Source organism: Pseudoliparis swirei, chromosome 22 (genome assembly GCF_029220125.1).
Source record: "Pseudoliparis swirei isolate HS2019 ecotype Mariana Trench chromosome 22, NWPU_hadal_v1, whole genome shotgun sequence".
Taxonomy (NCBI): domain Eukaryota; kingdom Metazoa; phylum Chordata; class Actinopteri; order Perciformes; family Liparidae; genus Pseudoliparis; species Pseudoliparis swirei.
Window position 1 is genome coordinate 429,563 of NC_079409.1, and position 23,443 is coordinate 453,005.

A 23,443-nucleotide genomic window follows, 5' to 3' on the forward strand; every position below is an offset into this window, starting at 1 on the left:
GGTCTATAGATGCAGGTCTACAGGTGCAGGTCTACAGGTGCAGGTCTACAGGTGCAGGTCTATAGATGCAGGTCTACAGGTGCAGGTCTACAGGTGCAGGTCTATAGGTGCAGGTCTACAGGTGCATGTCTACAGGTGCAGGTCTATAGGTGCAGGTCTATAGATGCAGGTCTACAGGTCTACAGGTGCAGGTCTACAGGTGCAGGTCTATAGGTGCAGGTCTATAGATGCAGGTCTATAGGTGCAGGTCTATAGGTGCAGGTCTACAGATGCAGGTCTACAGGTGCAGGTCTATAGGTGCAGGTCTATAGGTGCAGGTCTATAGATGCAGGTCTATAGGTGCAGGTCTATAGATGCAGGTCTATAGATGCAGGTCTATAGATGCAGGTCTATAGGTGCAGGTCTACAGGTGCAGGTCTATAGGTGCAGGTCTACAGGTGCAGGTCTACAGGTGCAGGTCTACAGGTGCAGGTCTATAGGTGCAGGTCTACAGATGCAGGTCTACAGGTGCAGGTCTATAGATGCAGGTCTATAGATGCAGGTCTATAGGTGCAGGTCTATAGATGCAGGTCTATAGATGCAGGTCTATAGATGCAGGTCTACAGGTGCAGGTCTATAGGTGCAGGTCTACAGGTGCAGGTCTATAGGTGCAGGTCTACAGGTGCAGGTCTACAGGTGCAGGTCTATAGATGCAGGTCTACAGGTGCAGGTCTACAGGTGCAGGTCTACAGGTGCAGGTCTATAGGTGCAGGTCTACAGGTGCAGGTCTACAGGTGCAGGTCTACAGATGCAGGTCTATAGATGCAGGTCTACAGGTGCAGGTCTATAGATGCAGGTCTACAGGTGCAGGTCTATAGGTGCAGGTCTACAGGTGCAGGTCTATAGGTGCAGGTCTACAGGTGCAGGTCTACAGGTGCAGGTCTATAGATGCAGGTCTACAGGTGCAGGTCTACAGGTGCAGGTCTACAGGTGCAGGTCTACAGGTGCAGGTCTACAGGTGCAGGTCTACAGGTGCAGGTCTACAGGTGCAGGTCTACAGATGCAGGTCTATAGGTGCAGGTCTACAGGTGCAGGTCTACAGGTGCAGGTCTATGGATGCAGGTCTATAGGTGCAGGTCTACAGGTGCAGGTCTACAGGTGCAGGTCTACAGGTGCAGGTCTATAGGTGCAGGTCTACAGGTGCAGGTCTATAGGTGCAGGTCTATAGGTGCAGGTCTATAGATGCATGTCTATAGGTGCAGGTCTATAGGTGCAGGTCTACAGGTGCAGGTCTACAGGTGCAGGTCTATAGGTGCAGGTCTACAGGTGCAGATCTACAGGTGCAGGTCTATAGGTGCAGGTCTATAGATGCAGGTCTACAGATGCAGGTCTACAGGTGCAGGTCTATAGGTGCAGGTCTATAGATGCAGGTCTATAGATGCAGGTCTATAGATGCAGGTCTATAGATGCAGGTCTATAGATGCAGGTCTACAGGTGCAGGTCTACAGGTGCAGGTCTACAGGTGCAGGTCTACAGATGCAGGTCTATAGATGCAGGTCTACAGATGCAGGTCTACAGGTGCAGGTCTATAGATGCAGGTCTATAGATGCAGGTCTACAGGTGCAGGTCTACAGATGCAGGTCTATAGATGCAGGTCTATAGATGCAGGTCTACAGATGCAGGTCTATAGATGCAGGTCTACAGATGCAGGTCTACAGATGCAGGTCTATAGATGCAGGTCTATAGATGCAGGTCTATAGATGCAGGTCTACAGATGCAGGTCTATAGATGCAGGTCTATAGATGCAGGTCTACAGATGCAGGTCTATAGATGCAGGTCTACAGGTGCAGGTCTACAGATGCAGGTCTATAGATGCAGGTCTATAGATGCAGGTCTATAGATGCAGGTCTACAGGTGCAGGTCTACAGATGCAGGTCTACAGGTGCAGGTCTACAGATGCAGGTCTACAGGTGCAGGTCTACAGATGCATGTTTACCGTCAACAGGAAGTTCCTGTTGTGCGTTTGTGACGTTCCGGAACCAGAAGCCCGGTTCAACATGGACGAGTTCTCTGAGCTGCTCATCGTCAACAAGCCCGTCGTCTACATCTCCGTCAGCGAGCTGCTCAACACCCACCAGGTCAGGAGGGAGTCCAGACCCGGACCCCGGTCTGAGTCCAGACCCGGACCCGGATCACAACATGCTGTGTTTGTGTTTTCAGTTGCTGTTGGAGCAGCAGGAGGTTCTGTGCCCGGACCCTTCAGAACCTCTCCGACTGCTGCTGAAGGACCTTGGACCAGTTCCCACCCTGCAGGAACTCATTGGTACTACAACTGGTACTACTTCATCACTGCTCTTCTCGGTACCACTGGGACTGTCTTTGTGCATGAAGACAGAAGTGGACACCAGGAGACAAGTCTCAAACCAGAGTGTGAACCCGGTTCTGACGTGGTTCTGTTCCTCAGGGGAGTCTTCATCAGCAGATCCAGAATCCAGCAGCAAGATGGAGGTTTCTCTGACCCTCACCAACAAGTTTGACATCTTCAACGAGTCCAACGACAAACCAGACGCCAAAGGACTGCTGCTCAGGTAGCTTAGCATGTTAGCTTCACCTGCTCAGGTAGCTTAGCATGTTAGCTTCACCTGCTCAGGTAGCTTAGCATGTTAGCTTCACCTGCTCAGGTAGCCTAGCATGTTAGCTTCAGTGCTGAGCATGCTCAGATGCTCATGAATCCCACTTGTTTTCAGCACGAAGCAGCTGGTCATCGACGTCATCCGGACTCAGCCAGGTGACTCTCTGAGGGACATCCTGAGAGCGTCTGTGTCACATGACCAGGTACACACACACACACACACACACACACACGGGTGACGCTCCCACACAGGTGACCCTCTCACACCTCTGTCTCCTCCTTAGGAGGCGTGTCACGATTGGCTGCTCCGGCGGCGAGCTCAGCAGGACGCCCGCACACCTGAGAAGATGAAGAGGAACGAGTCTCTGGTGGCCAACGGCCAGCTGGGCCTGCAGGAGAAGAAGAGGAAGATCCTCAGGTGTCTTCGTCGGCTGGAGGGCCTCGGGGTCCTGAGACCAGCTGAGTCCTCAGACCAGATCCTGCAGATGATCGCCAAGGTGACAGCACACAGTCACATGACCTCCTCCCGCTGTCGTCTGATTGGTTGAGGAGCTTGAAGTCGGAACGTGGAAACGAAGAGTATTTGATTCTCGCAGCGTTAAAACAACACGTTGTTGTTGTTGTTGTTTCCAGAATATTTTCCTAAAACCACGTGAACCCTCTTTAAGGAGTAAAAGCTTTCTCGGATCTCCAAAGTGTTTTAATTTGACGTTCATATCCGGACTCGGGACATTTTTATATTTTGGGGTTCTTGCATTTGGGGATAAAGAAGTGTCTCTCTAGCGCCCCCTTGAGAGGGAAGGACCTCACTTGACCGATTGGCTTGACCTTTGGCCCCGTGCCCGTTGGGCCGGCTCGACGACAAAGTCAAGCGTTGCATTAAAATGTGCCAAAGATTTTCCGCCATTTAGAATTTTGTAAAACCACTTTTTATATATTTTTCTCCTAAAGGATGCGTCCGATTCATACGCAACGTCATGTGGTTAATTATTGGGCCCAACGTGTTCCTCATGTTGACCACTAGGGGGCGACGCAGCCAATCCCATATGCATTGTTGGCCCTTGTCGTTTTGGGAGTTGTAACCCCACCTCCTCCTGCAGGTGAAACCCACGAGCCAAACGAGCCGAGATTACAGAAATATAAAACATCTGCACATAATGAAGAAGAGTCTTTACTTCATCGATATAATAAGGATGATGTCATACCCCCCCCCCCCACACACACACACACAGGACATCCGTCAGCAGCGGCTGCACCGTCAGCGCCGGGGGGCGGAGCTACAGAAGCTCCGGCAGACTCTCGGCAGCCTGCAGGCGAAGAGCAACTTCCACAGCGACCAGGTGGACTACTACAGGCATTACATCACTTCCTGTCTGGACCACCTGACGGCCAAGAGGTACACACACACACACACACACGACAACGCGTCTCTTCTGGCTCCAAACAGGTCAAAGGTCAAATGCTGTGATTGGTTGTGTGTTGCAGTAAATCGACCAATAAGAAGGCAGCAGAGAGCAAAGGGAAGAAGAAGCTTCCGGCTCTGAGCTACAGCGCCACCCGGCTGCAGGAGAAGGGAGTGCTGCTGGAGATAGAGGACCTGCCCTCTACCCAGTAAGCCCGCTACACCTGTTCTACACCCGCTACACCTGTTCTACACCCGCTACACCTGTTCTACACCCGTTACACCTGTTCTACACCCGCTACACCTGTTCTACACCTGTTCTACACCTGTTCTACACACGATACACCTGTTCCACACCTGTTCTACACCCGCTACACCTGTTCTACACACGCTACACCTGTTCTACACCCGCTACACCTGTTCTACACCGTTACACCTGTTCTCCACCCGCTACACCTGTTCTACGCGCGCTACACCTGTTCTACACCCGCCACTCCTGTTCGACACACGCCACACCTGTTCTACACCTCGCTACACCTGTTCTACACGCTACACCTGTTCTACACACGCTACACCTGTTCTACACCCGCTACACCTGTTCTACACACGCTACACCTGTTCTACACCCGCTACACCTGTTCTACACACGCTACACCTGTTCTACACCCGCTACACCTGTTCTACACCTGTTCTACACACGCTACACCTGTTCTACACCCGCTACACCTGTTCTACACACGCTACACCCATTACACCTGTTCTACACCCGCTACACCTGTTCTACACCTGTTCTACACCCGCTACACCTGTTCTACACCCGCTACACCTGTTCTACACCTGTGTAACGACGTAACGGTGATTCTACAGCACTGTTCGCCGGACCTGGAATCTTTTATCATTCACTGCAAACCCTTCTACTCCCCACGTGAGTTCGCTTCATTCATCCTGGCCGGAGTTTACATGCCGCCGCAGGGGAACGTGAACGAGGCACAGCGGACCCTCGCCGAACAGATACGGTGTGTGGAGCGGACCTTCCCGGACTCTTTAGTTATTGTACTCGGGGATTTTAACAAAGGAAACCTCAGCCACGAACTCCTAAATATAGACAGTTAATTAAATGCCCTACCAGAGAGAAGAGCATTCTGGACCACTGCTACACAACAATCAGCAGGGCCTATCACGCCGTCCCTCGAGCTGCACTGGGAAACTCTGACCACGTCATGGTTCATCTGATTCCCTCATACAGGCAGAGACTAAAGCTCTGCAAACCTGTGGTGAGGAAGTTCAAGAAGTGGACCAGTGAGGCTCTGGAGGATCTGGGCGTGCTTGGACTGTACTGACTGGGATGTCTTCAGGACTGCTACCAACAGCCTGGATGAGTACACAGAGGCTGTAACTTCCTACATCAGCTTCTGTGAGGACAGCTGTATTCCATCCAGCTCCAGGGTGAGTTATAACAACGACAAACCCTGGTTCTGCGGAGCTCAGGAAGCTAAGACTGCAGAAGGACCAGGCATTCAGGAGTGGGGACAAGGACCTGTACACAGAGTCCAAATACAGGTTTAGCAAGGCGGTGAGAGATGCTAACGACTGTACTCTGAGAAACTGCAACAGCAGCTCTCAGCAAACGACTCTGCTTCTGTCTGGAGAGGGCTCAGGCAGATCACCAACTACAAGCCCAAATCACCCCACTCCATGAACAATGTGCTTCTGGCAGACGAGCTAAATGAGTTCTACTGCCGCTTTGAAAGACAATGGAGCAGTCCTGAGACAATCCCCACAGCCCCACCAACAAGCCACAGACCATCAGCCCACCCTCCCCAGCCCATCAGGGGCTCACACCTCTGGAGCACCCTCCATCAACTCAGCGACGCCTCGTCATCCTGGAGAGCGTCAACAGGCTGTTTAAAAGCAGAACCCCCAAAGCAGCGGGCCCGGACTCCGTCTCCCCTCCACCCTGAAGCACTGTGCTGACCAGCTGTCTCCGGTGTTCACCGACATCTTCAACACCTCCTGGAGACATGCCACGTTCCAGCCTGCTTCAAGGCCTCCACCATCATCCCGTCCCAAAAACCCAAGATCACAGGACTCAATGACTACAGGCCCGTCGCCTGACCTCTGTGGTCATGAAGTCCTTGAACGCTGGTCCTGTCACACCTCAAGACCATCACCGACCCACTCCTGGACCCCCTGCAGTTCGCCTACAGAGCCAACAGGTCTGCAGACGATGCAGTCAACATGGCCCTTCACTACATCCTCCAGCATCTGGACTCCCGAGGAACCTACGCCAGGATCCTGTTTGTGGACTTCAGCTCTGCCTTCAATACAATCATCCCGTCCCTGCTGCAGGACAAGCTCTCCCAGCTGCACGTGCCCGACTCCACCTGCAGGTGGATCACAGACTTCCTGACCGACAGGAAGCAGCACGTGAGGCTGGGAAACACGTCTCAGGCTCCCGGACCACCAGCACGGGTTCCCCCAAGGCTGTGTTCTCTCCCTCTGCTGTTCTCCTGTACACCAACAGCTGCACCTCCAGTCACCAGTCCGTCAAGCTCCTAAAGTTCGCGGATGACACCACCCTCATTGGACTCATCTCTGGTGGGGACGAGACCGCCTACAGGTGGGAGACTGACCACCTGGTGACCTGGTGCAGCCAGAACAACCTGGAGCTCAACGCTCTGAAGACAGTGGAGATGGTTGTGGATTTCAGGAGGAATGCAGCCCCACCCGCCCTCTCATCCTGTGTGACTCCCCGTCGCGCTGTGGAGTCCTACCGCTTCCTGGGCTCCATCATCTCCCAGGACCTCAAGTGGGAGCTGAACATCGGCTCCATCTCCAAGAAGGCCCAGCAGAGGATGTTCTTCCTGAGGCAGCTGAGGAAATTCAACCTGCCAGGAAGATGATGGTACAATTCTACACGGCCATCGTTGAGTCCATCATCTGCTCCTCCATCACCGACTGGCACCCTGCAGCCACAGCCAAAGACAAGCGCAGGCTGCAGAGCATCATCCGCTCGGCCGAGAGGGTTATCGGCTGCAATCTGCCTTCCCTCCAGGTCCTGTTCACTTCCAGGTCACTGAAGCGGGCCAGAAAGATTGTCGTCCCCCCCTCCCACCCTGGACACTCCTGTTCGAGTCCCTCCTCGGGAGGAGGCTGCCGTCCATCATGACTAAGTCCACCCGCCACAAGAAAAGCTTTTTCCCGTCGGCGGTCGGGCTCATGAATGGACCCGGGACTGACTGACTGTCACCCCCAGGACTACCACCTCTTCTTCCACCTTCCTCTCTCCTCCTTCTTCCCGCTCCTTCCTCTTCCTCCTCCTCCCTCTTCCTCCCTCCTCCTCCTCCTCCTTCTTCTTCCCTCCTCCACACACGTCACTTTAACATGCACTTCAACTAAAACACACCACTTGAAGCACACACCCAAACACTCTCACATTATTTGTTGTCTTTCCGTCGCATTGATTGTTGTTTGTTTGTCATGTCCAAATGTTGCACCTTCCACCAAAAAAATTTCCTCGTTTGTTTGTGAAAACATTCTTTGGCAATAAACCTGTTTCTGATTCTGATTCTACACCCGCTACACCTGTTCTACACCCGCTACACCTGTTCTACACCCGCTACACCTGTTCTACACACGCTACACCTGTTATACACCCGCTACACCTGTTATACACCCGCTACACCTGTTCTACACCCGCTACACCTGTTCTACACCCACTACACCTGTTCTACACCTGTTCTACACCCGCTACACCTGTTCTACACACGCTACACCTGTTCTACACCCGCTACACCTGTTCTACACCTGTTCTACACCCGCTACACCTGTTATACACCCGCTACACCTGTTATACACCCGCTACACCTGTTCTACACCCGCTACACCTGTTCTACACCCACTACACCTGTTCTACACCCGATACACCTGTTCTACACCTGTTCTACACCCGCTACACCTGTTCTACACATGCTACACCTGTTCTACACCTGTTCTACACCCGTTTCACCTGTTCTACACCTGTTCTACACCCGCTACACCCGCTACACCTGCTACACCTGTTCTACACCCGCTACACCTGTTCTACACCTGTTCTATACACGCTACACCTGTTCTACACCCGCTACACCTGTTCTACACCCACTACACCTGTTCTACACCCGATACACCTGTTCTACACCCGCTACACCTGTTCTACACCCGCTACACCTGTTCTACACCCACTACACCTGTTCTACACGCTACACCACACCTGTTCTACACCCGCACACCTGTTCTACACCCGATACAGCTGTTCTACACACACGCTACACCTGTTCTACACCCGTTACACCTGTTCTACACACGCTACACCCGTTACACCTGTTCTACACCCGCTACACCTGTTCTACACCCGCTACACCTGTTCTACACCCGCTACACCTGTTCTACACCCACTACACCTGTTCTACACCCGCTACACCTGTTCTACACCCGTTACACCTGTTCTACACACGCTACACCCGTTACACCTGTTCTACACCGCCACACCTGTTCTACACCCGCTACACCTGTTCTACACCCACTACACCTGTTCTACACCCGTTACACCTGTTCTACACCCGCTACACCTGTTCTACACCCGCTACACCTGTTCTACACCCGCTACACCTGTTCTACACCTGCTACACCTGTTCTACACCCGCTACACCTGTTCTACACATGTTCTACACCTGTCCTACACACGCTACACCTGTTCTACACCCGCTACACCTGTTCTACACACGCTACACCTGTTCTACACCCGCTACACCTGTTCTACACACACCTGTTCTACACCTGTTCTACACCCGCTACACCTGTTCTACACATGCTACACCTGTTCTACACACGCTACACCTGTTCTACACCTGTTCTACACCCGCTACACCTGTTCTACACCCGCTACACCTGTTCTACACCCGCTACACCTGTTCTACACCCACTACACCTGTTCTACACCCGCTACACCTGTTCTACACCCGTTACACCTGTTCTACACACGCTACACCCATTACACCTGTTCTACACCCGCTACACCTGTTCTACACCCGCTACACCTGTTCTACACACGCTACACCTGTTCTACAACACCTGTTCTACACCCGCTACACCTGTTCTACAAACGCTACACCTGTTCTACACCTGTTCTACACCCGCTACACCTGTTCTACACCCACTACACCTGTTCTACACCCGCTACACCTGTTCTACACCACACACCTGTTCTACACCGCCACACCTGTTCTACACCGCTACACCTGTTCTACACCGCTACACCTGTTCTACACCCTGTTCACACCTGTTCTACACCCGCTACACCTGTTCTACACCGCTACCTGTTCTACACCCGCTACACCTGTTATACACACGCTACACCTGTTCTACACCCGCTACACCTGTTCTACACACGCTACACCTGTTCTACACCCGCTACACCTGTTCTACACCCGCTACACCTGTTCTACACCTGTTCTACACCCGCTACACCTGTTCTACACCCGCTACACCTGTTCTACACACGCTACACCTGTTCTACACCCACTACACCTGTTCTACACCCACTACACCTGTTCTACACCCGATACACCTGTTCTACACCTGTTCTACACCTGTTCTACACCCGCTACACCTGTTCTACACACGCTACACCTGTTCTACACCCGCTACACCTGTTCTACACCCGCTACACCTGTTCTACACCCGCTACACCTGTTCTACACCCGATACACCTGTTCTACACCGCCACACCTGTTCTACACCCGCCACACCTGTTCTACACCGCTACACCTGTTCTACACCTGTTCTACACCTGTTCTACACCCGCTACACCTGTTCTACACACGCTACACCTGTTCATTACATTACATTACATGTCTTTTATCAGAAGCTACTTACAAAGTGCATTTCAACCTAGGTACAAACTAAGAACAACAAGAATACAGGAGTAACATTTCAACATAGTTCTACAAAACCATAAGTAAGTGCTATCTACCCACTGAAGTGCTAATCTGTGTTTTAATCCAGATATAGTCGGAAAAGGTGTGTTTTCAGTCTCCGACGGAAGATGTAGACCTGCTGTCCTGATGTCAGTGGGGCCTGCTCCACCACTGAGGAGCCAGGACAGCAAACAGTCTGGATTTCGAGTGATTAGCCGAGGTGCAGTAGTCACAAGTCGATTGGCTGTTGCAGAGCGAGCGGAGCGTGCGGGGTGTACGGTGTGACCATATCCCGGATGTAGACGGGCCCGATCCGCCTAGGCACGCACGCCAGGACCAGTGTTTTGAAGCGGATGCAGCAGCCCGGTAACCAGTGGAGAGGCGGCGGAGTGGTGTGGGTAATTTCGGGAGGCTGAAGACCAGTCGAGCTGCTGCATTCTGGATGAGCTGCAGAGGTCGGATGGCCTTAGCAGGTAGACCAGCCAGGAGGGAGTTGCAGTAGTCGGGGCGTGAAATGACCAGAGCCTGGATCAGAACCCAGCCTTCTGAGTAAGAAGAGGACGATTCTGATGTTGTGCAGCATGTACCTACAGGAACGCGTCGCAGCGATGTTGGCCCAGGAGAGTTCTACACCGCTACACCTGTTCTACACACGCTACACCTGTTCTACACCCGCTACACCTGTTCTACACACGCTACACCTGTTCTACACCTGTTCTACACCCGCTACACCTGTTCTACACCTGTCCTACACACGCTACACCCGCTACACCTGTTCTACACCCGCTACACCTGTTCTACACACGCTACACCTGTTCTACACCCGCTACACCTGTTCTACACCTGTTCTACACCTGTTCTATACACGCTACACCTGTTCTACACCCGCTACACCTGTTCTACACCCACTACACCTGTTCTACACCCGATACACCTGTTCTACACCCGTTACACCTGTTCTACACACGCTACAATCTGCTACACCTGTTCTACACCCGTTACACCTGTTCTACACCCGCTACACCTGTTCTACACCCGCTACACCTGTTCTACACCCACTACACCTGTTCTACACCCGATACACCTGTTCTACACCCGATACACCTGTTCTACACCGCTACACCTGTTCTACACCGCTACACCTGTTCTACACCCGCTACACCTGTTCTACACCGCACACCTGTCTCTACACCTGTTCTACACCCGCTACACCTGTTCTACACCGCTACACCTGTTCTACACACCACACCTGTTCTACACGCTACACCTGTTCTACACCCACACCTGTTCTACACCTGTTCTACACCCGACACACCTGTTCTACACCTGCTACACCTGTTCTACACCCGCTACACCTGTTCTACACCACACCTGTTCTACACCGATACACCTGTTCTACACCTTTTACACCTGTTCTACACCCGCCACACCTGTTTTACATTACACCTACCTGTCTATCCGGCTACTTACAATAAGTGCATTTCAACCTAGAGTACAAACTAAGAACAACAAGAATACAGGAAGTAACATTTCCTCAACATAGTGGAACTACTAAAGTACCATAAGTAAGTGCTATCTAAGTGCCACTGAAGTGCTAATCTGTGTTTTAATCCAGATATAGTCGGAAAAGGTGTTTTCAGTCTCCGCGGAAGATGTAGACTTTCTGCTGTCCTGATGTCAGTGGGGGCTGTTCCACCACTGAGGAGCCAGGACAGCAACAGTCTGAATTTGAGTGATTAGCTCGAGGTGCAGTAGTCACAAGTCGATTGGCTGTTGCAGAGCGGAGCGAACGTGCGGTGTACGGTGTGACCATCTCCCGGATGTAGACGGGGCCCGATCCGTCTAGAGCACGGTACGCCAGGACCAGTGTTTTGAAGCGGATGCAGCAGCCACCGGTAACCAGTGGAAGGCGGAGGCGGAGTGGTGTGGGTGAATTTCGGGAGGCTGAAGACCAGTGAGCTGCTGCATTCTGGATGAGCTGCAGAGGTCGGATGGCCTTAGCAAGACCAGCCAGGAGGGAGTTGCAGTAGTCGAGGCGTGAAATGACCAGAGCCTGGATCAGAACCTGTGCCGCCTTCTGAGTAAGAAGAGGACGTATTCTCCTGATGTTGTGCAGCATGTACCTACAGGAACGCGTCGTCGCAGCGATGTTGGCCGTCAGGGAGAGTTCTACACCCGCTACACCTGTTCTACACACGCTACACCTGTTCTACACCCGCTACACCTGTTCTACACACGCTACACCTGTTCTACACCTGTTCTACACCCGCTACACCTGTTCTACACCTGTCCTACACACGCTACACCCGCTACACCTGTTCTACACCCGCTACACCTGTTCTACACACGCTACACCTGTTCTACACCCGCTACACCTGTTCTACACCCACTACACCCGCTACACCTGTTCTACACCCGTTACACCTGTTCTACACACGCTACACCCATTACACCTGTTCTACACCCGCTACACCTGTTCTACACCCGCTACACCTGTTCTACACCTGTTCTACACCCGCTACACCTGTTCTACACCCGCTACACCTGTTCTACACACGCTACACCTGTTCTACACCCGCTACACCTGTTCTACACCCGCTACACCTGTTCTACACCCGCTACACCTGTTCTACACACGCACCCTACACCTGTTCTACAAACGCTACCTGTTCTACACCTGTTCTACACCCGCTACACCTGTTCTACACCTGTTCTACACCCGCACACCTGTTCTACACCCACTACACCTGTTCTACACCGCCACACCTGTTCTACACCCGCTACACCTGTTCTACACCTGTACACCTGTTCTACACCGATACACCTGTTCTACACCTGTTCTCCCACGCCGTTACACCTGTTCTACACACGCAACCTACACCTGTTCTACACCCGCTACACCTGTTCTACCTGCACACCCGCTACACCTGTTCTACACCCTACACCTGTTCTACACCGCCACACCTGTTCTACACCCGTTACACCTGTTCTACACACGCTACACCCGTTACACCTGTTCTACACCCGCTACACCTGTTCTACACCCGTTACACCTGTTCTACACACGCTACACCCGTTACAACTGTTCTACACCCGCTACACCTGTTCTACACCCGCTACACCTGTTCTACACCCACTACACCTGTTCTACACCCGATACACCTGTTCTACACCCGATACACCTGTTCTACACCCGTTACACCTGTTCTACACACGCTACACCCGTTACATTACATTACATTACATGTCATTTAGCAGACGCTTTTATCCAAAGCGACTTACAATAAGTGCATTTCAACCTAGAGTACAAACTAAGAACAACAAGAATACAGGAAGTAACATTTCCTCAACATAGTCGAACTACAAAAGTACCATAAGTAAGTGCTATCTAAGTGCCACTGAAGTGCTAATCTGTGTTTTAATCCAGATATAGTCGGAAAAGGTGTGTTTTCAGTCTCCGACGGAAGATGTAGAGACTTTCTGCTGTCCTGATGTCAGTGGGGAGCCTGCTCCACCACTGAGGAGCCAGGACAGCAAACAGTCTGGATTTCGAGTGATTAGCTCGGTGCAGTAGTCACAAGTCGATTGGCTGTTGCAGAGCGGGCGAACGTGCGGGTATGCGGTGTGACCATATCCCGGATGTAGACGGGGCCCGATCCGTCTAGAGCACGGCACGCCAGGACCAGTGTTTTGAAGCGGATGCAGCAGCCACGGTAACCAGTGGAGAGAGCGGAGGAGCGGAGTGGTGTGGGTGATTTCGAGGCTGAAGACCAGTCGAGCTGCTGCATTCTGGATGAGCTGCAGGGTCGGATGGCCTTAGCGGGTAGACCAGCCAGGAGGAGTTGCAGTAGTCGAGGCGTGAAATGACCAGAGCCTGGATCAGAACCTGTGCCGCCTTCTGAGTAAGAAGAGGACGTATTCTCCTGATGTTGTGCAGCATGTACCTACAGGAACGCGTCGTCGCAGCGATGTTGCCCAGGAGAGTTCTACACACGCTACACCTGTTCTACACACGCTACACCTGTTCTACACCCGCTACACATGTTCTACACGCCACACCTGTTCTACACCTGTTCTACACCACTTCCACCTGTTCTACACCTGTCCTACACACGCTACACCTGTTCTACCTGCCACACCTGTTCTACACCCGCTACACCTGTTCTACACCCGTTACACCTGTTCTACACCCGCTACACCTGTTCTACACCCGCTACACCTGTTCTACACCCACTACACCTGTTCTACACCCATTACACCTGTTCTACACCCGCTACACCTGTTCTACACCCGCTACACCTGTTCTACACACGCTACACCTGTTCTACACCCGCTACACCTGTTCTACACCCGCTACACCTGTTCTACACACGCTACACCTGTTCTACACCCGCTACACCTGTTCTACACCCGTTACACCTGTTCTACACACGCTACACCCGTTACACCTGTTCTACACACGCTACACCCGTTACACCTGTTCTACAAACGCTACACCTGTTCTACACCTGTTCTACACCCGCTACACCTGTTCTACACCTGTTCTACACCCGCTACACCTGTTCTACACCCACTACACCTGTTCTACACCCGCTACACCTGTTCTACACCTGCTACACCTGTTCTACACCTGTTATACACCCGCTACACCTGTTCTACACCCGATACACCTGTTCTACACCTGTTCTACACCCGCTACACCTGTTCTACACATGCTACACCTGTTCTACACCCCTTTCACCTGTTCTACACCTGTTCTACACCCGCTACACCTGTTCTACACCCGCTACACCTGTTCTACTACACCTGTTCTACACCCGCTACACCTGTTCTACACCCGCTACACCTGTTCTACACACGCTACACCTGTTCTACACCCGCTACACCTGTTCTACACCCACTACACCTGTTCTACACCGACACCTGTTCTACACACGCTACACCTGTTCTACACCCGCTACACCTGTTCTACACCCGCTACACCTGTTCTACACCCACTACACCTGTTCTACACCCGTTACACCTGTTCTACACCGCTACACCTGTTCTACACCATACACCTGTTCTACACCCACACCTGTTCTACACCCGTTACACCTGTTCTACACCGCTACACCTGTTCTACACCGCTACACCTGTTCTACACCACACCTGTTCTACACCGCTACACCTGTTCTACACCACACCTGTTCTACACTACACCGCTACACCTGTTCTACACCGCTACCTGTTCTACAACCTGTTCTACAACCTGTTCTACCCGCTACACCTGTTCTACACACACCTGTTCTACACCAGCTACACCTGTTCTACACACGCTCACCTGTTCTACACGCTACACCTGTTCTACACCCGTTCTGCACCTGTTCTACCTTCTGTTCTACACCTGTTCTACACCGCTACACCTGTTCTACATTCTACAGCTACACCTGTTCTACACCCGCTACCTGTTCTACCACACCTGTTCTACACCCACTACACCTGTTCTACACGCTACACCTGTTCTACACCCGCTACACCTGTTCTACTACACCTGTTCTACCGCTACACCTGTTCTACACCATACACCGCTACACCTGTTCTACACCGCTACACCTGTTCTACACCCGCTACACCTGTTCTACACACACCTGTTCTACACCGCTACACCTGTTCTACACCCGCTACACCTGTTCTACACCATACACCTGTTCTACACCCTACACCTGTTCTACACGCTACACCTGTTCTACACCTGTTCTACCTGTTCTACCACGCTACACCGCTACACCTGTTCTACACCGCTACACCTGTTCTACACCGCTACACCTGTTCTACACCACTACACCTGTTCTACACCCGATACACCTGTTCTACACCGTTACACCTGTTCTACACACGCTACACCGTTACATGTTCTACATTACACCTGTTTACATTACATGTTCTAGCAGACGCTTTCTACACCGCGACACCTGTTCTTTACCTGTTCACCGATACTACCCGACACCGATACACCTGTTCTTACGCATTTTTTGTTTCTACGCTACACCCGACTTACAATAAGTGCATTTCAACCTAGAGTACAAACTAAGAACAACAAGAATACAGGAAGTAACATTTCCTCAACATAGTCGAACTACAAAAGTACCATAAGTAAGTGCTATCTAAGTGCCACTGAAGTGCTAATCTGTGTTTTAATCCAGATATAGTCGGAAAAGGTGTGTTTTCAGTCTCCGACGGAAGATGTAGAACTTTCTGCTGTCCTGATGTCAGTGGGGCTCGTTCCACCACTGAGGAGCCAGGACAAACAGTCTGGTTTGTGATTAGCCGGTGCAGTAGTCACAAGTCGATTGGCTGTTGCAGGCCGGAGCGGAACGTGCGGGGTACGGTGTGACCATATCCCGGATGTAGACGGGCCCGATCCGTCTAGCACGGCGCCAGGACCAGTGTTTTGAAGCGGATGCGAGCAGCCACCGGTAACCAGTGGAGGCGGAGGCGGAGGAGGCGGAGTGGTGGGTGGGTAATTTCGGGAGGCTGAAGACCAGTCGAGCTGCTGCATTCTGGATGAGCTGCAGAGGTCGGATGGCCTTAGCGGTAGACCAGCCAGGAGGAGTTGCAGTAGTCGGTGAAATGACCAGAGCCTGGATCAGAACCTGTGCCGCCTTCTGAGTAAGAAGAGGACGTATTCTCCTGATGTTGTGCAGCATGTATGCCTACAGGCAACGTCGTGCGATGTTGGCCGTCAGGAGAGTTGCTACACCCGCTACACCTGTTCTACACCCGCTACACCACACCTGTTCTACACACGCCTACACCTGTTCTACACCGCTACACCTGTTCTACACCGCTACACCTGTTCTACACCTGTTCTACCCGCTACACCTGTTTCTACCGCTACACCTGTTCTACACCCCACACCTGTTCTACACCCGCTACACCTGTTCTACACCGCTACACCTGTTCTACACCACACCTGTTCTACACCCGCCACACCTGTTCTACACCCGCTACACCTGTTCTACACCCACACCTGTTCTACACCGCCACACCTGTTCTACACCCGCTACACCTGTTCTACACCGCTACACCTGTTCTACACCCGCTACACCTGTTCTACACCTGCCACACCTGTTCTACACCCGCTACACCTGTTCTACACCCGCTACACCTGTTATACACCCGCTACACCTGTTCTACACCCGTTACACCAGTTCTACACCCGCTACACCTGTTCTACACCTGTTCTACACCCGCTACACCTGTTCTACACCGCTACACCTGTTCTACACGCTACACCTGTTCTACACCGCCACACCTGTTCTACACCTGTTCTACACCCACTACACCTGTTCTACACCCCGATACACCTGTTCTACACCCGTTACACCTGTTCTACACCGCCACACCGTTACACCTGTTCTACACCCGCTACACCTTTTCTACACCCGCTACACCTGTTCTACACCGCTACACCCGTTACACCTGTTCTACACCGCTACACCTGTTCTACACCTGTTCTACACCGCTACACCTGTTCTACACCGCTACACCTGTTCTACACCCGTACCTGTTCTACACCCGATACACCTGTTCTACACCGTTACACCTGTTACACCACGCTACACCATTACATGTTCTACAGCCGACTTACACCTGTGCATTTCAACCTAGAGTACAAACTAAGAACAACAAGAATACAGGGTAACATTTCCTCAACATAGTCGAACTACAAAAGTACCATAAGTAAGTGCTATCTAAGTGCCACTGAAGTGCTAATCTGTGTTTTAATCCAGATATAGTCGGAATTAGTGTGTTTTCACTCTCCGACGGAAGATGTAGAGACTTTCTGCTGTCCTGATGTCAGTGGGGCTCGTTCCACCACTGAGCAGGACAGCAAACAGTCTGATTTGGTGATTAGCTCGAGGTGCAGTAGTCACAAGTCGATTGGCTGTTGCAGAGCGAGCCGAGCGTGGTGTCGGTGACCATATCCCGGATGTAGACGGGCCCGATCCGTCTAGAGCACGATGCGCCAGGACCAGTGTTTTGAAGCGGATGCGAGCAGCCACCGGTAACCAGTGGAAGGCGGAGGCGGTGGTGTGGGTAATTTCGGGGCTGAAGACCAGTCGAGCTGCTGCATTCTGGATGAGCTGCAGGTCGGATGGCCTTAGCGGTAGACCAGCCAGGAGGAGTTGCAGTAGTCGAGTGAAATGACCAGAGCCTGGATCAGAACCTGCCCTTCTGAGTAAGAAGGCGTATTCTCCTGATGTTGTGCAGCATGTACCTACAGGAACGCGTCGTCGCCGATGTTGGCCGTCAGGGAGAGTTCTACACCCGCTACACCTGTTCTACACACGCTACACCTGTTCTACACCCGCTACACCTGTTCTACACACGCTACACCTGTTCTACACCTGTTCTACACCCGCTACACCTGTTCTACACCTGTTCTACACACGCTACACCTGTTCTACACCCGCTACACCTGTTCTACACCCGCTACACCTGTTCTACACCCGCTACACCTGTTCTACACCCGCTACACCTGTTCTACACCCGCTACACCTGTTCTACACCCGTTACACCTGTTCTACACACGCTACACCCGTTACACCTGTTCTACACCCGCTACACCTGTTCTACACCCGCTACACCTGTTCTACACCTGTTCTACACCCGCTACACCTGTTCTACACATGTTCTACACCCGCTACACCTGTTCTACACCTGCTACACCTGTCTAAGCTACACCTGTTCTACACCTGTTCTACACCTGTTCTACACACGCTACACCTGTTCTACACCCGCTACACCTGTTCTACACCTGTTCTACACCCGCTACACCTGTTCTACACCCGCTACACCTGTTCTACACCTGTTCTACACCCACACCTGTTCTACACCTGTTCTACACCCATACACCTGTTCTACACACCGCTACACCTGTTCTACACCCTACACCTGTTCTACACCCGCTACACCTGTTCTACACCCGTTACACCTGTTCTACACCCACTACACCTGTTCTACACCCGCTACACCTGTTCTACACCGCTACACCTGTTCTACACCACACCTGTTCTACACCCGACACCTGTTCTACACCCGCTACCTGTTCTACACCCGCTACACCTGTTCTACACCCACACCTGTTTCTACACCGCTACACCTGTTCTACACGCTACACCTGTTACACCTGTTCTACCCGCTACACCTGTTCTACACCCGCTACACCTGTTCTACACCCACACCTGTTCTACACTACACCTGTTCTACACCGCACCTGTCTACACCTGTTCTACACCCGCTACACCTGTTCTACACCGCACCTGTTCTACACCGCTACACCTGTTCTACACCCGCTACACCTGTTCTACACGCTACACCTGTTCTACACACCTGTTCTACACGCTACACCTGTTCTACACCTGTTCTACACCGCTACACCTGTTCTACACCCGCCACACCTGTTCTACACCGCTACACCTGTTCTACACCCGCTACACCTGTTCTACACCCCACACCTGTTCTACACCGCTACACCTGTTCTACCGCTTACACCTGTTCTACACCGCTACACCTGTTCTACACCGCTACACCTGTTCTACACCGCTACACCTGTTCTACACGCCACACCTGTTCTACACCCGCTACACCTGTTCTACACCGCTACACCTGTTCTGCACACACACCTGTTCTACACCCGCCACACCTGTTCTACACCCACTACACCTGTTCTACACCCCACCTGTTCTACACCTGTTCTACACATACACACCTGTTCTACACCTGTTCTACACCGCTACACCTGTTCTACACCTGTTCTACACGCTACACCTGTTCTACACCCGCTACACCTGTTCTACACCTGCTACACCTGTTCTACACCCGCTACACCTGTTCTACACATGTTCTACACCCGCTATATCTGTTCTACACCTGTTCTACACCTGCTACACCTGTTCTACACCGCCACACCTGTTCTACACACCTGTTCTACACCTGTTCTACACCCTACACCTGTTCTACACCGCCACACCTGTTCTACACCCGCTACACCTGTTCTACACCCGCTACACCTGTTCTACACCACACCTGTTCTACACCACCGCTACACCTGTTCTACACCGCTACACCTGTTCTACACCCGCTACACCTGTTCTACACCACTACACCTGTTCTACACCTGTTCTACACCGCCACACCTGTTCTACACCTGTTCTACACCCGCTACACCTGTTCTACACCCGCTACACCTGTTCTACACACGCTACACCTGTTCTACACCTGTTCTACACACGCTACACCCGCTACACCTGTTCTACACACGCTACACCTGTTCTACACCCGCTACACCTGTTCTACACCCGCTACACCTGTTCTACACCCGCTACACCTGTTCTACACCTGTTCTACACCCGCTACACCTGTTCTACACCCGCTACACCTGTTCTCCGCCACACCTGTTCTACACCCGCTACACCTGTTCTACACCACACCTGTTCTACACCGCCACTACCGTTACACCTGTTCTACACCCGCTACACCTGTTCTACACCCGCTACACCTGTTCTACACCCGCTACACCTGTTCTACACCCGCTACACCTGTTCTACACACGCTACACCTGTTCCACACCTGTTCTACACCCGCTACACCTGTTCTACACACGCTACACCTGTTCTACGCCTGTTCTACACCCGCTACCCAACAGTGCTGCAGTAACACAACTCACCTGCAGGTTCAGGAACGTGGTCTTCGACATCGTTCCCGCTGCTGAGAACGGAAGCTTCAACGTTAAAGCTCGATTCCTGGGGGTCGAGATGGAGGAGTTCCTCCTCAAATACCAGGTACAGGCAGGTACTGGGCTCAAGCAGGCCAGGTACTGGGCTCAAGCAGGCCAGGTACTGATGTGTGTGTGTGTGTGTGTTAGGACCTACTACAGCTGCAGTATGAAGGCGTTGCGGTGATGAAGATGTTCGACAAAGCAAAGGTCAACGTCAACCTGCTCATCTTCCTCCTCAACAAGAAGTTCTTCAAGAAATGAACCGAGCTATTCACTTCACTCCTATCTCTGTGTTCATACATATATTATGCTTCTATACATGGAGGGTAAGAGTGAAGCATCTTCTTCACACTCCTATCTCTGTCCACATAATTGTCAAAACTCAGTTATACTGTATATATATATATATATATATATAATATTACTGTTAGAGATAAATAATCACATGTTGATGCTCCTCTATGCTCTATCTCTGTTATATCTCACTCCTAACGTCACCTTTAGTAAATCCAACCGAGTGGAGCGTCGCCTCTACACTATCTCTGTGGATTTCATTGGCCTCTAAAGACGACAGAGACTTCAGTTTAATCTCATTTTATAAAATCAAGTCAGTTGATCAGATGATCAATAACCAATGACTGATCAATAACAGATGACAGATCAAATCACCAATGACTGATCAATAATAGATGACTGATCAATAATAGATGACTGATCAATAACCAATGACTGACCAATAACCAATGACTGATCAATAGCAGATGACCGATCAACAACAGATGACTGATCAATAACAGATGACTGATCAATAACGGATGACTGATCAATAACGGATGACTGATCAATAACAGTAAATGTTTTCTGTCTCTTTCTCTTTTTTCCACATTTAAATGTTTGAACTGTTTTTACTTCATTAAATATCTGAACGTCTTCAAATGTTTCTAGAATCAATTAATTCACTGATTAGTTCACTGAAGAGTGTGATGTCATGTGACTGAAGAGGAGGGAGGAGATGAGGGGGAGAGGATGAGGAGGGAGGAGGAGGATACCAGTCTGCCAGTGAGAGGACCTCATCTCACCAGAGATGCTCATTCCTGTAAATGTACCCTAGCTTAGCATAAAAAGTGGAACCAGGGGAAACTGTTAGCCTAGCTTAGCATACAGAGTGGAACCAGGAGAAACTGTTAGCCTAGCTTAGCATAAAGAGTGGAACCAGGGGAAACTGTTAGCCTAGCTTAGCATAAAGAGTGGAACCAGGAGAAACTGTTAGCCTAGCTTAGCATAAAGAGTGGAACCAGGAGAAACTGTTAGCCTAGCTTAGCATAAAGAGTGGAACCAGCGGAAACTGTTAGCTTAGCTTCGCATAAAGAGTGGAACCAGGAGAAACTGTTAGCCTAGCTTAGCATAAAGAGTGGAACCAGGGGAAACTGTTAGCCTAGCTTAGCCCCAACAATGGAAGGGCTAAACAACAAAATGATATGCCAACACTTGTCGCATTTTATTTGATGCTAAATAACATGAAATAATTAACATTCTTCCACAGGTCCGACTCTATTCTCATGCTAATAGGTTAGCTTGATTAGCTACTAACGTTTCCTCATAAGCAGGAAGTTAAACTTCTTAATTGTCACATTCATTGTTTCCTAGTTTCCTGTCATTAGAACTTAAAGCTTCAGACGTTTTTACTGAGGGCACTTAGCATTTAAAGAGCTAGCAACAAGCTACATCAACAAGCGTTAGCTTGTGCTGACAAAGACGTACGTTGTGGTGTTAGCAGCCGCTAACGTTGCACGAGTTTATTGAAGAAACAGAAAGAAAGAATTGACATTGAAACCTTAAACTAAATGATCCAGAGGATTGATCTGTGGTTCCAAAGTGACTCAGCACATTGTCCTGAATCGACTGAACAAAGACACGAGAACACCGACCAATAGGGAGACGGCCGTCATCCAGGCCGACCAATAGGGAGACGGCCGTCATCCAGGCCGACCAATAGGGAGACGGCCGTCATCCCTTTTTTGAAGTTGACACAATTTAGCACAATACGTCACGAGGGTACGCTGGCTGCCGCTCCTCTTGACACTTTGTTATCGCTTGTATGATTTATGTGACTTTTTATAGCTATTTTATTCAACCGCCTCTCGTGTTGGAAGACACTAGGAATACGGCGGACTTTTGATTGATCAGTGAAACTGAGAGCCTACCTGCTCTACTGGAGTCCCTTTTTGTTTTGTTTTGTTTTTGTGATGATTATTGGTGTGCTTTTTGAACTGTTGGCATCTGGGAGAGGTGACGTTGCCCTGGCTGGAGCTGGGGTTGGACGGGGTGTGGTCGTTGCAAGACGGCGCGGTTTGTTTTGTGCTCCGTTTTTGACATCGGTGCTGGCAATGATTTCCTACGCCGCCCCGCAGCTACGGCGTTTTCGCAGCTTAGTGGTTCCATCCGACAAGGGGTTTATAGCCCGCTGTCAAGAGTGTGGGGTTCTGAGGAGCAGACCTCGCTATATCCACAGAGGTTCGCGCCGCGGTCTCAACGTGGAATCAGGAAGCAAAACCAACCTGGGAGTCATCGTCGGAAACATCGCGAGACTACCCAACACTCGGCTCAATGGAAAACACGGAGTGGATCGCAGTGTATTACGGAGCTTGCAGAGACTTCCACCCCCTGCTCTGTCTCCTGCCATCATGGAGCTGCTAAACACTCAATCC

At 51.2% G+C, this 23,443-nt stretch overlaps 1 protein-coding gene across 1 annotated transcript in view; it reads left to right on the forward strand.

Moving 5' to 3' along the window:
* LOC130213174 (ras GTPase-activating-like protein IQGAP3) overlaps positions 1-21,671 on the forward strand; it is a 74,764-nt gene extending 53,093 nt beyond the window's left edge. Inside the window, 9 exon segments of the mRNA XM_056444640.1 lie at positions 1,985-2,117; positions 2,200-2,302; positions 2,444-2,567; positions 2,727-2,814; positions 2,896-3,108; positions 3,844-4,007; positions 4,097-4,222; positions 20,691-20,799; positions 20,883-21,671. Of these exon segments, the coding sequence (XP_056300615.1) occupies positions 1,985-2,117; positions 2,200-2,302; positions 2,444-2,567; positions 2,727-2,814; positions 2,896-3,108; positions 3,844-4,007; positions 4,097-4,222; positions 20,691-20,799; positions 20,883-20,996 (1,174 nt within the window). The 3' untranslated portion in view covers positions 20,997-21,671.
* The last annotated feature ends 1,772 nt before the right edge of the window (positions 21,672-23,443 follow it).